Source organism: Astyanax mexicanus, chromosome 3 (genome assembly GCF_023375975.1).
Source record: "Astyanax mexicanus isolate ESR-SI-001 chromosome 3, AstMex3_surface, whole genome shotgun sequence".
In the NCBI taxonomy this organism is placed as follows: domain Eukaryota; kingdom Metazoa; phylum Chordata; class Actinopteri; order Characiformes; family Acestrorhamphidae; genus Astyanax; species Astyanax mexicanus.
Genome location: NC_064410.1, coordinates 28,052,977 through 28,067,382, shown reverse-complemented (window position 1 = coordinate 28,067,382; position 14,406 = coordinate 28,052,977). Strand labels below are relative to the sequence as shown.

General features: G+C 36.8%; 1 protein-coding gene across 1 annotated transcript in view; it reads right to left on the bottom strand.

Annotated features, from left to right (window-relative positions):
* snx27a (sorting nexin 27a) overlaps positions 1 to 13,623 on the bottom strand; it is a 31,786-nt gene extending 18,163 nt beyond the window's left edge. The window contains exons 1-5 of the mRNA XM_022683023.2: positions 13,189 to 13,623; positions 2,804 to 3,035; positions 1,164 to 1,356; positions 425 to 489; positions 215 to 319 (exon numbers count right to left, since the gene is read on the bottom strand). Of these exons, the coding sequence (XP_022538744.2) occupies positions 215 to 319; positions 425 to 489; positions 1,164 to 1,356; positions 2,804 to 3,035; positions 13,189 to 13,487 (894 nt within the window). The 5' untranslated portion in view covers positions 13,488 to 13,623. The remainder of the gene's footprint in view (positions 1 to 214; positions 320 to 424; positions 490 to 1,163; positions 1,357 to 2,803; positions 3,036 to 13,188) is intronic.
* Between the last annotated feature and the right edge of the window lie 783 nt (positions 13,624 to 14,406).

Genomic DNA, 14,406 nt, shown 5'->3' with positions numbered 1-14,406 from the left:
TCACCCTATAGCTACTCAAGCTCTAGCTCAGTTCTAAATAAAATAAAAAATAAAGAAAAAACATTGAATGTAAAGGTGTGTCCGAACTTTAGACTGACACTTTAGATAAACAGGGCCAGGGAATATAGGTTTCTACATGTTTAGTCCAGTAATCATGTGTGTGATATGACATTGCTAAAATAAACATAAAAATATGTAAAATATAGAAATGTACCTGGTAAACTTGGTCAGTGGTGCTGTTCTTCCGTACTCTCACAGAAATGGTGGTCTTATCAGGCAGTGCTATTCGCAACTCCACGTCCGTCACACCATTATAGTTCTACAACACACATTCATCCCATTTTTAATATCAATAAATCAGTTTTAAAAAATATAAAGAAGAAGACACAGTAAATTTGGCCTGAGTATAAACACACACAGTTACCTCGTCTGACTCCGACAGGAACTCTTGCATAATGTCACTCTCCCCAATGACCCTTACTGAGCACACTAGAGAGAAATATCACAGGTTAGGAAATACAGCTCCTGAGAATTCACATTACCACACCTCTCCCACACTGTAACATTACATTAACCATGTGAATCTTGAAATTATCCAAAAAAAATTATAAAGCTATCATTTATATGACTATTTAGTAATCGTGTATTCTGTGATAAAAACTTGCTGTTTTGATACTGATGTTTCAATAATAATTAACAAATAATTTACAAAACCTTATAGGACAACAGGGATGTGTTCTTTCTTTTTTTTTTTACTGCATTGCCAAAAAATCAGATTGTGACTTGGAATTGGCAGATTCTCAAAGTCAAATGACTTAGGAGCAAAAAAAATGTTATCAGGACATTCCTAGTCTTTACCCTAGAAGGAAATACAATTAAAAAGATTTAATTCCAAATACGTTTGGAACATTTCAATTGTTTCATTTATCATGAATTTCTGACACAATCTATCTAACAACTGCCGGACTCAAATTACGTAAAAGACAAAAACAGCAAAAAAGGATAGACAAGGTTTTTGCATTACAATACATGACATTGTGCATCATTATGAAGAATGAGGATGTGTGATAAGATCTTCTTTCCTCGTTCTTTTTTTTTTTTTTTTTTTTTTATCGCTTTCATTTCTAATTTCTAACCAACCACAGTGTACAGTCCAGCCTCACCTCTCTCCAGGTACTCCTCCAGTCCTCTCCTGCGGGCGTCCAGCTGCTGCTCGGACAGGGAGAAGGGCCATTTCCCAGGCAGTTTGGGGAAGGTGTAGGTGCCAAACTCTCTCTTCAAGTTCTGGTTCAGGATGGCAAACTCACGATAGCGCTTAGAGCACAGCTGTCTGCCAGACATGTAGATGTTATAGACCTGCCAGAGGAAGAAAAGCAAGAAAAAAATTAGGTCTTCAGTTTGTAGAACTGATAATTAGACTGATTTGTTGCCTTATTTTCATATATAGTTGCCTTATATATGTTTTTTAAACTGGATTACAGTAATATACCCACAAAAATGTGGGTAACCCAGACAGAATATCTGATATAGTAAATCAGCAAGAAAGTAAAAGATTATCTTATTTACAAAAGGCAGTGTTAAATTTTAAACATAATACACTCCTTTAACATCATTATCTTTTATAGTTTCAGAAGAAGGAAATGAGCCTAAAGAATTGTCAGTACTTAATAAAAGCTCTTAAGTATTTTAGCTTGTGAACAATTTCTATGTCTTTCAATTCTTGTTGGGGAAACTTGTGTCTGTTCTTTCTTGCAAAGAAATACATTTGTGCAAGATTCTTGGGTTGTCTGGCATGAACTGCTCTTTTAAAATATTACAATACAATATTACTCTTCTGAGTCAGATTTTTGTTTAACTGAGGGACTGTCAGGGCCACAGCTAAGTTAAGTAAAAAAAGCTCTAATTCTTAAAAAAAAATAAAATAAATAATAATAATAATAATTATTATTTTAAAGTCAAATGAGTGCTGGATGTTAATCTACAGAGATTTCAACAGTTCATTTGGGTGAGTAAAGCTCTTCCATTTATTTACAGTAACCTTTGATTTCCAGACTTCCACTAAGGCTGGGTGCAGCAGTATTAGCATTAGCCGCTAACCACTAGCCATGGTTAGAGCTAGTAAATGCCGCCCGACAACGCTACACTGAGAAACCTTGAGTGTTCCGGTAAGACAGGGCGATGTTAGCTAGTGGTTCGTCCCACATAGCTTGTTTTAATGCTGTACAACAGGCTGATATACTCTCCTCTGAACAGCGAAAGACCTAGCGCTTAGCACGGTTAGTGGCTAATGCTAATACTGCTCCAGTCTCTTTGCTGGAGACTTAACTGAAACTTCTTAACAAAACTTGAGTTTCAGTGGATTAAATCAAAAGCTATTACTCTTGGTCTTTATAATTATTTTATTAAATGGCTGATGGTAAACAGTACCTCCTTCACACTAAAACAGAAGCGCTAAGAGACTAAAGCAGGCCCCAAGGCTCATTGATTACACTGCACAGTTAGAGGGCTGCAGCAAAAGGTTACCATTTTAATTCACTGGATGTTTACACCACTAGAAAAAGCTATTAATCTCATCGGCTAATAAGCAATTAAATATAAATATGGTATTTAAGCTACAATACTCTCAAAAGTACGGCTACATGTACTCTCGAGAGTGGTATCCAGGTAAGGGCGAAAAATGTGGGCAAGCGCCAACGTTCCACCAAGACACTTACAATTGTGATAAAAATCATCTAACACAAAAACATAGCCAACAATTTTTTCTATTTCTAATATATATGTGAGATTTTACTGTAAAACACACCACAAATCTCTCTCCATGCTGCTCCACGTGTTTGTAGGTGGGGACAGAGATGGGTACTGCTTGCTTGTCACTGTAGTCATAATTTGGCGTGGCAGAGCCATCCTCTCCCGGGTCGAGGCCATCCACTTCTTGTGGCGGCACAGACAATACGGCCAGGACCAGCTCCTTCTCTCCTGCACGGATCAGATCCACCACCTGCTTGTGGGTTGCACCCTCAACACTCACGCCATTTCTTCAGAGCAAAAAAAAAATATGAGAGAGAGAGAGAGAAAGAGAGATTAATCACAAACTGTATGAAAAAGTTAACTAGTAACCTATACTAGGCTCGTAACATTTTCTGAGCTGTACTATTGTCCAACGTACACTTGCAGCAATCACGTTCTGTTTAACAAGTGTGATCATAGCTTAAAACAAGTTAAGATGCTACAGAATGTTCTCAAGCCAGACAGCATATCTAGACCAGGGACGCACCAAATATTTGGCAACTGAAAACATTAGGCCAAACATGGCTAAGCCAATAAGTAAAGAGAAAAGAATTTAAATCGAACAACGACAGATTTAAGTTCACTTTTACACTAAGCTCTTATAGCATTTAGCATTTCTTATAAGGCTTAGTATCACTTTTACAACCACTGACAACCCTTTCACATACTGGCTGTTTTAAGCCCCCTTGATTTGTTTACCAAAACACCAGCTGCCTTTTCGTGACTTAAACAGCACACCTGAGGTACATTTATGACTAAAATTGCGCTCTTTAAATACATTTGTGATGGGAATAGCACTACTAAGGTACATTTTAACTAAAATTGCACTGCTGAGGTAAATGTGTTGTGCTTTTTTGGTTCGTATGATGGGACAACCAATACTATTTTTCTCCAATGGTAGTTTTAATGTAAGCTGTCACTTAAGCAATGGTAAAAAAAAAAAGAATAATGAAAATGAATGAAATGAGGACAATTTTTTCTTTTATTCCATTTCTGACAAGTATTCTAATTTCAGTGCCTCCCTTTTAAAGACCATCATTGACATGGGCTAGACATAAGAAGTAAACACGCTAGATGAAAAAGATTATGATGAAAACAAGCAACATGAAAACACAGACAGCACAAACAGAAGCAGTCAGACAACAGATGTGAAATATACACTACACCATATGTCAGTCAGCTCACGTCTAAACTAGGCTAACATTATAAAGTGAGATCAGTTACACACTGGGCTGTAAACTCAGTGTTAACTGTAAGTCTAGAACAGCTTTAACTTCCCTCTGTACAACTTGAATCATGTTACACTGTTTTGGGTTCAACCAAAAACGTTCAGATGTGAACACACGAGCGAGCAGCAGCTCCAGACGCACAGGTGTAGGACAGGGCAGAAAAGCACAAACCATCTGTCCACTTTCCACCATTATTAATTCATTACAGTACACAGGGGGAGAGTGAAAGTGAGAGGAAACATTTGAGACGGTGTGTGTGTGTGAGGAAAACAAGTGAAACAATGTTGATTGTTGAAACTCTCGACAGGCAACACTGTTTCACTACAAAACAACTTTGTTGTTGTTTATAACCAAAAATTGTATTGATTTATTTTTTGCATGCCTGGGCTTTTATATAGGATTGTGGCTTATTCTAGTGTCAGGAGTATGTAGAACATAACATTTTAAGGATTTAAATAAAGGCTTTGATTACTATAGGGATACATTATTCCCAGAAAATTACCCAATATATACATGGCTATACTGCTCATAAAGTATTTGCACCCTGGTAAGACATACCTTTGAAGATGGTTATCACTTAATAAATGATTAAATGATAAATAAATGATTCCACACCCAGGACCGGTTCCGGACAAGTGTCTGTGTCTTTTCACACAACTTTTTTTCTATCAAAGAAAGTGTGAAGCTACTTTGATCATATTAATAGTGTAAAAATAGTGATATCTTTACACATTTATGTCTGCTGTGAGTATCAGCTAAAAAGGCTGTATTTTGGAAAGCCGAGGGGTGAACAAAAGCTTGTACTCAGTATTTTTTACTACACCAGAGTGCAGCAGATGACATGGCCCTCCAAACAATTATTAAACATCAGTAAATTTTGCATTTCATTCGTAAATCAAGGGATCAGAGTCTGGAGGAAGAGTGGAGAGACACACAGTTCAAGCTGCTTGAGGTCTAGTGTGAAGTTTACACAATCAGTGATGGTTTGGAGAGACATGTCATCTGCTGTTGATCCACTGTGTTCAGTGGAGTGTTTTCCCACAAAATCTTACAGCACTTCATGCTTCCCTCTGCTGACAACTTTTATGAAGATGCAGATTTTATTTTCCAGCAGGACTAAGCACACTGCCCACACTGCCAAAAATACCAATTGGTCTTACATAATATTCCATTTTCTGAGATACTGATTTTTGAGTTTTTATTGGATGTAAGGCATAATCAACAACAGAAGAAAGAAATTATTAAAATAGATTTCATTTTTATATAATACATAAGCTTCACATAATATATGAGTTTGAACCGATCTACTGAATTAAAATAACTTTTCAATGATATTCTAAGTTTCTGAGATGCACTATTATATTGTATTTCAAGGTTACATTTCAAGGTTACATACTACAAATACCACTGTATCACACTACAGTTGTAATCTGAAACTTCAACAACATCCTGTATGGCAAGCTTTTCAAATATCATAATACAGGGACAACATAAACAACGAAGCCATTCAGAGTGGGGCAGGCACTTCACATGAGGCGAAACCATCCACATGACTTGAACAAGCTTACAGCAACACCAGTACTGCACATCGTTATGCAAGAGAGTAAAGTCACATGAGCAGCTGACAGTGAGAGGCCTCTGGATAAAGAGTCACATATTAATGCTGCTTCATTTGTGGAAGCATCAAAAGGGAAGTAAAGAAAGAAACGAGAAAAGAAATGTCAGCAGTTTAATCTGATGAAAAAATAAATACAAAAGTACAGATTTTGAACCAAATCAAATTACTTCACTCTCAGCATTAACTCAGTCTGCTTTGTGACGTGGAGTCAACTGGAATGGCTTTCAGTTAAAAAAAGTTAAAAAAGAAAAAAAAATGTGTTTGAGAGCATCAGTTGTAAAGTTGTGAAGAGGTAGAGGTGGTATACAGCGAATAACCCATTTCATTAATGTTCTAATCCATATTACAGCACGAACTACTCAACTAAGTAAAGAAAAAAAAGATTTAAAAAAAGATCAGTCATTCCGAAAAAAATTATCATAAGTATAATATCCTCAAAAGCAGTCACAAAGACCATCAAAAACTTTATGATGAAACTGGCTCTCATCAGGACCGCCCCAAGAAAGGAAGACCAAGAGTTAAAAAAAATTAAAACAATGAATGTGAAGGTGTGTCCAAACCTGACTGGTACTTTATATTTCTCATTAGAAGATCCTTTATATCAAAAGGAAGAAGCTGAATAGAGAAACAAAAAAGTGAATTGGAAATGTTGCCATTCAGCAAGAATGGGTTTAACGTTTTCTTTCTTCAAGTCAAAAATAATTTTTTACATTACTATGTGGAGCCGAATTTCACAGCAGAAGCAGCACGGGGCATGTGGTACACCATAACCCTTCTGCAACACTCGTGCGGATGTAAGCAGCACGCGCAGAGAGGTGAGAGTGGTTTGTTTTTTTTCTTGTGATGAAAACACTAGCTACAAATGATAGTGATAGTGTAATGATAGTCTATTTATTGCTTTAAAAAATATATTTAGGTTGATTCTCCCGCAAACTCACCCCTCCCCCCCCTTCCATATTTAACAAACATATTAATTAGAAGATTGTTAACATGATCATTGGAATAGATGCATTTAGCGAGGATACTGTTAAATACCGAACTGTATGAAATACTGAACTCAAAGAAACAAGTAATGTGTTTTTTTTGCCTGGTTAAAGGTTCATTTAGATCTGAGAAAACTGTAGTAATAATATTACAATATTAAAACATAAAACAAATTACAAAAACAAAATACAGCTCTGGAAAAAAATGAGAGCACTTAAAAATTAGTTATTTTGATTTTACCAAATTGAAGCACAAGCCATCAAAACAAGCTGAACTGCTTGAATATTTGCACCAGGAGTGACAAAGTTATCGAAAAGCAGTGTGTAAGACTGGTGGAGGAGAACATGCCAAGATGCATGAAAATTGTGATTAAAAACCAGGGTTATTCCACCAAATATTGATTTCTGATTGAATATGAACTTGTTTTCTTTGCATTATTTGAGGTTTGAAAGTTCTGCTTCTTTTTGTTATTTCAGCCATTTCTCATTTTCTGCAAATAAATGCTCTAAATGACAATATTTTTATTTGGAATTTGGGAGAAATGCTATTTGTAGTTTATAGAATAAAACAACAATGTTCATTTTACTCAAACATAAACCTACAAATAGCAAAATCAAAGAAACTGATTTAGAAACTGAAGCGGTCTCTTAATTATTTTCCCGAGCTGTATATTTTAGTATAAGATGTACAAGTTTTAAAATGAGTTTCAAACAAAAATCTGTAATCGTTTGTATATTTTGTAAACAACAGATTACTAAATATTACCATTACTACTAATAATAATGTAATAAAAAAAACATTCAGTACAATGCTTAAATGCAGACATTCCGTGAATAAACTGTTATATACAATAACAAAAAAATGCCTTCAAGCTTTAATATAAAAAGTAAAACAAATACAAAAGAAAATGATTTAACACACTACTCTCATGAGGAAAGTTTTTTTTGTGTTAAATAAAAGTTATAATTGTGTACGATACAATATGACACACCACTACTAAATGTTGCACTAATGTTAGAATGTGAAGGGAGAGCCCTTTTAGCTTAGAGTGTAACTTCAGTACAAATCCAAGGAAGCTAATAAGCCCAAAATATCCTCACTGATTGATTGAATTTGTGGTAATGGGACAACTGTGTACATTTGATTTCCCCACACTCTTCCAAACAGCTGGGGTAAGCGTACAGGGGAGTTCTGAGCAATAAACGGCAGGTATTCTAATAATAGTGTGCAGTACATCACAGAGGCTTATGTAACCCACAGGCCCTCAGGATTCCAACTATAGTCATAGGAAGGGAGGAGATGGGACGGTTCCTTCACAAAATAAAGCTGCCCTTTCCTGAACTGAAGTTCAGCTCCAGAACTTGAAAGATACAGACCGGCTGAAACTTGTTTCAGTGAAAGTTGTTTTTTGTATTATTGTATGTTACTGTATGTTCAGAACTAAGCAAGTTTTCTTCCTGTATAACAATTCCCAAGAGATGTGACCTACCAAGCAGCCACACAAACACACACACAAATCAAGCATGTTATTACGCACATGAAAGAAACTACTTCCACAAACTTCAATCTGTTGTTATTACATGGCTGAGCTGAAATCAGCAACAGCAGTTTTTTGGCCTCTTGATCAGCATCAAAACAACAGACACACCCTTCTTTTTAACTTTCTCCCATTTTATCCTTTAATTTCTATACAATAAAACATAAACTGCTCATATACACACAAGGCACTATCTTGTCATTGTGTCATTTTTGCTCAGGCACCATAATTTGGCAAACACAAGCTCAGAGGAGATGAATGAATAAGGCCTTGATAAGTGTGATGACCGCAAATCCCCATGAAACCTCATCTACCCGTCAGCGCTGTAAAAAGGCTAACATGAAGCAGTGATTGACTGGCCTGAGGGGTCTCAAAGACATCCCATCAATCAACACAAAGAACATCCTAGTCCGTCTCTGTCCATCTACTGCGGTGTAGTCTAGCAGACACGTCTCAAAACAACATTAAGACAAATAACACACAGCCTGGCAGCAGCAGGATTTATTACTGGACTCCCAATCCCAGTCCTTGGGACACCATGCTCTGGATACTTTGTTTTGTACTTTACCTACTGACTTGACCCACCAAAACAACAACCTGATAATAGCTTATGAGTTGATTTAGGTGTTCTATGTAGAAGAAGGTGATTCAGCAATGATTCCTCACAATAAAAACGTATATATTTTGTTTTATGTTTTATATTGAAACTAGGGGTAGATAATGTGGCCATAAAAAAATATCATAAGATACCAGACTATTTTTGCAATAGTCTTGGCAATATGACAAAACATACATTAAAATACATAATAAAGTTTTATGTAGTATGAATTTCATTATGTATGCGTTTCATCATTATGCGTTTTATACATTTAATAGAAACAAACAAAAATCTTTAATTTTTTGTCAATTTTGTAAACAATAACTTACCAAAACTCAAAACCAAAATGCAGATTTGGCATAAAATAATAATGCATCAAAATAAAAATAAAAAATGCAGCAATGCAACAACAAAAATTTACCACAAAAACAAAGTGCAAACTTATATTTAAAAGTAAATACAGCTAATAAAAAAAGGAATACAAAACAGACAGATTTCCACAATATCACAATATAATGATATGGAGTTTTTTATTATGTCAGAATTATTGTCGACATTATTGCATTCAATACAATTCAGCAAACCCGTAATTGGTACACACGCCCTTACAGAGTACAGTTATTTTTATTCAAATTGTCCTGCAGTTTTCCAATTAAACTGGACTAATTACAATATTAGTAGTGAAGTGTGTTGGTTCTTATGTTCAATACGATGTGAGCATTCATCCCTTATACATTATAATATTGTAACATTGCCCACATCTGTACAGTAATCTCATTAGCTCACATCACTTTAGCTAAATGACCGGAAGCCATTTAATTTGGAGGGTATTATGGGGACTGTAGCGGTTAAGGAGCCTTGCTGTGGTAACTGTAGTCTTGTTTGTCCCCTTCACATCTCTTCCTTTCACTGCTGCATATAAAGAATCACACATTTTTAACCCTGTTTTCTTTATTCTCTTGATCTTTAATCTCTTTATATCTCACTTTTCAGTACTTCACCAATATTCTTGCTTTACTACCTTCTTTTAAACCACAGTTGATTAAACAAGGACATTTTTAACACTTTACTGCTTAATGCATACACTACAGGCTGTGTTAAATACCTTAAGGCAGTGCTATACAGCCCTTCATGAAGTAAACCGTAACTTGCCAGACTGTTTATTCTAAATCAACAAAAAGAAACCACCTGAGTTATGTTAATGCTTATATTTTTTAGGTAGCGATCTATGAGGATCAAGTCATGGTGCAAACTGAAGTGTGACATTTGTGTTTGGTTTTCATTACATTTTTCAGACACTATGTGGTTCCAAATTCAGTTACACAGGACTAATCCTGCTCTCCTTCAACATGCCCTTGTCCAGTGTTCTTAATGTTCTGATGATATCCATAATATGCTCGGAATATCATATCATATATATGACCTTACTGATAATATAAATCTTTATGCTGCCCACTCTTAGTAGTAGAAAAGTGAAAATTTAATACACGCAGCTCACCGGTTTACAATGGTTTGAAAAGTCCATTCATGTTGGCAATATCCTACACCATTAGCATCATATTAGGTACGCAGTGCCACAGTGTGAAGATGTTTAATTACATAATAGAGCTCTTCACACATTCTTTTGAATACGTCTGGGCTGCCAGCACTCAGCTGTGCTGTGCCGTACACTCAGCACAGTAAACTCAAGCGATGGCCTTTGAGGTACCTCACTTCACCTCAGTTTTTACTTGAAAAAGCCTCAGGGATTGACGAGATGAAATGTACCATGAGGTTTAATTGTTGTTTGAAACAGTCGGGCCCTCAATTTAATGGATGTGAAAATTAAACATAATGTCATGTACAGTCAGATAACCAAAGTCTGTACATCTCTGTTCAATTGAGATACATTCTTGATTGTCTGACAGTATTCTATTGGATCATGAGAAATTGTCAATTGTTATGCACATACTTTTCAAATATATTTTCCTTTTATAATATACTGTAGATATTGTCAATGCATTATGTAATCTTTTTTTTTTATTGGATGGGATGCAGCACATTTTAAGTAAAAAGAAAAAGGAAAGCATATGCCACTATTTATGTATTTCCAGCATGTCATAATATTACAATATTTTGTAATGTGTTTCAGGACAAGGTTTTCAAGTATTTTATAATATTTTAACAATAATGCCATTAAAACAATTAAAAAGTGTGTTCTCTACAGGTGATTTAGCTGTAGCTTTGGCTTACAACTGTAACTTCCGTATATGTTTACACCTGTGTCAGAGATAATACCACAAGTCTGACAGCTGTAAATCCACAGAATGCGACCAGGAAAACCACTAAATGTCAGCTGGTTTAGGTTAAACCATTATTATTAGGCTAAACATGCTACCTGCATTTTTTGGCTTTAAATAAGACAATCAAAATAGAGTAGAAGAGTAGGAGTTTAAAAGTCTTTGACTCACAGATACAATGGGAACACAATGGTTGTAGCTACTGAACATAGCAGGTCTGAAAACAGCACAGCAGCAAACTGACCCACTGTATATACCAAACCTGGACCTCAGAAACTGAACTGGACTTCACAGCACTGCACTGCACTGCACAAGTCCAAAACATACTAGATTCCTCTCACTGAACAAGACAAATGTATTGAAAACAGTAAAGGAGGTAACTAGACTACAAACCAGACCATAATACTTTGTATGAAGTGAACCTAATTAGGGTCCTGTTTATTAAATACTTATCTCTCACATTTGCGTGGTCATGCACACACAAACACACACACACACACACACACACACACACACACACACACACACACACACACACACAAACACACACACACACACACACACACACACGTGTTGAAAGTGGAATATGGAGCTATATGAGCGTTTCTTTTTTCCAATAAGACTCTCAGTTTAACTTGGTAACTAAGCATATTACAATATTCCAGTATAAAAAGCACCAAAATCATCCTGATATATTATAAAACAGTAAAAAAAGGGATTTAGTCTGCCAGGGATGGGTGTGCCATATCGTATCGCATGCAATAATTTTTGAATTTTTGAATATCGTGAACAATATTATATCATGAAATATCGTGCCATATCAGTAAAATTCACACTGTTGCCATAATATATCTACTAGAAACACATTGTATTTGTCCAGTGTTATTCGTTTTACTTTAATCTTTGCTACATGGAGATATTTGGTTCGCATTATCAGTATCACTGACTTCTGTTACAAATCTGATAAAATTCTAGTATATTTTAATATCACAGATAGGGGTGTGCCACATCATATTGTATGCAATAATAAAATAATATTTTAATTTTGTTGCAGTAGTGTATTCTTGAAATATATATTTTTTAGATATAGCGTTTTGTCATGTTGCCAAAAGTATCGTTATCATGAAAATGCCATGAAATATCGTGATATTATATTAGGGCCATATCGCCCACCGTACACATTGCCCCACACTACATTTATTTTTAATTCTTCCCATAAAAAATACAGTTAGGTAAGTACCAGCACTTACTTTTTTTTTTATTTATGATTTAGTCACAGAATATTGTTGTGATTAATACAGCAATAAAGGGATTGGCAACAATAATACAAATCTAAGTGTTTCTAACACTGATTCTTTTAGTCACATTTAAATACCCATAAAGCTTAGTCTTATGGAAGAAATGTGTGATTAATTGATGCATTTTATTATAATAAGAAAAAATAGCTAATTAATCCGTTGAACATGCCCTCCAAAACAGTGGCAGCATATTAGCTATGTGGCTCCTTGGGAAAGTTAAATGCCCACCACTGGTATATGGGGTTAGCTACTGTAGCTATGTTAGTTAGGGTGTTCTCTCCAGCACTGACAGATGAGACAGAGGGTTCTGTAAACCTAGTAAGTGACAACATTTAGCTGGCTAGCTAGCTAACAAATTAAAGCTTAAATCAATCCATATTAACTATATCCACTCCACAGAGCCTCTACAAAAACAACTACTAACTAAAAAAAACTCCTGAGAAGCGGTGCTCCACTAACCAACCCAGTGTTGTGATTTCACCAGCCGGCGGTGGTCCTACAGAGGCTATATTTATGAAGCTAGTTATTTAGCTAGAAAACTAAGCTAGTTACTTAGCTAACCTAGGTATTTAGCGTTCATTTAGCGCACTGGCTATCTAATTAGCTATGTAGCTAACGCTAAAACAGCGGTAGAGTGGTGTTTGAGCTCTGCAGGTGATGTTCAGCTCCGCAGCAGCAGCAGCTACAGCTACAGCAGACCGACAGCCGGGTTAGCTGCTCACAGGCTAGCGAGGTTAACGGTCTCCGCGTCCGGAGAGCTGCAGGTTAATATTAATGTTTACTAGGACAGGGCGCTTAGACTGAGAGCTGAAGCTCGTGAGCCATGAAGAAGAATTGAGAGAAAATAACGGCACTTACACCTCCAGAATCCGGTCTCCTTTAGATATGCCCGCCCGGTCCGCCGCTCCGCCCGGTAACACGGCGCTGACGTGCTGGAGCGGAGCGTACAGCTCCCCGTTGATGCTCCGCAGTTGGCCGCCCTCGCTGACCTGCCCGCGGACGTTAAAGCCGTAGCCCGACTCCGACTTCACGATCCGGACGATGCGGGGCCCGGACGCCACTGTGGTGGGGCCGGCGGCGGGTCCGTTGCGCTGCGCCGCGCTGAGAGACGGCGGTGTAGCCGCGGGCCGAGACTCGTCTCCCTCGGTGTCCGCCATCTTTTTCCGACTGGCACGCGCGTACAAAAACAAGCGCAGATGAGCGCGAGAGCGGCGCTGTCGTCGCTCCTCGCAACCGTCACGAGACCCGCAGTGAGGGGGAACAGTCGGCCACTGTGGGGGTCTGACCCGAGCGGAGGGGCTGAGACTGAGATAAACGCCTCACACTCACACACACCACACTCACAGACACACAGCGCAGTTCTTTCAGATTAAAGAGAACAACAGACCCCTGAGCCCACCGCGCAGTATGTGTTCAGACGTTAATTAAACAGAGCAGAATTCACTCCAAGTCATCAGGACTAAAATAAATGTACACTGTGGATACGTTTATACCGTTTAACTACAAATTAATCACATTTAATAAAATATTTGTGATGAAAATAAACACTTTCTAGTTACACTTGAAGGAGAATTCTAGAGTGAATTGGACTTGGGGTGTAGTAAATCATGATAATGAGTACAAACTTTTGTCGATTAGCCCACCTTTGTTCACCCGCAGCATTAGCCAATGCTCCCAACAGGCTTACAATGCTAGTGATAGGGGCAAAGTGTTAAACATGCAAAGGAATCACAATTTTTTCACCATTAATAAGCTTAAAGTAGCTATACACTATATTGGTAGTATTCTAAGGTCCGTGACATTTATTGTAATTTATTAAAAAACATAAATGTGTATACACACAGTAGTGAAACTAACAGTATGAAATTAAGTAACAATAAGTTGACTGACAAGCACAATAAATAGGTAGAATATTTATTTTGTGGAAATGCATAAATTCCAGCTGTTGCTGTAAAGATTTGATTTAGAATGCTGGATTGAATAGAGGTAGGTTATTTAACAAAGGTTTATACCCGTTATCTTGTTTCAGTACACCCAAAGTCAATTTTTACACTGGATTTCTCCTTTAAGTGATTT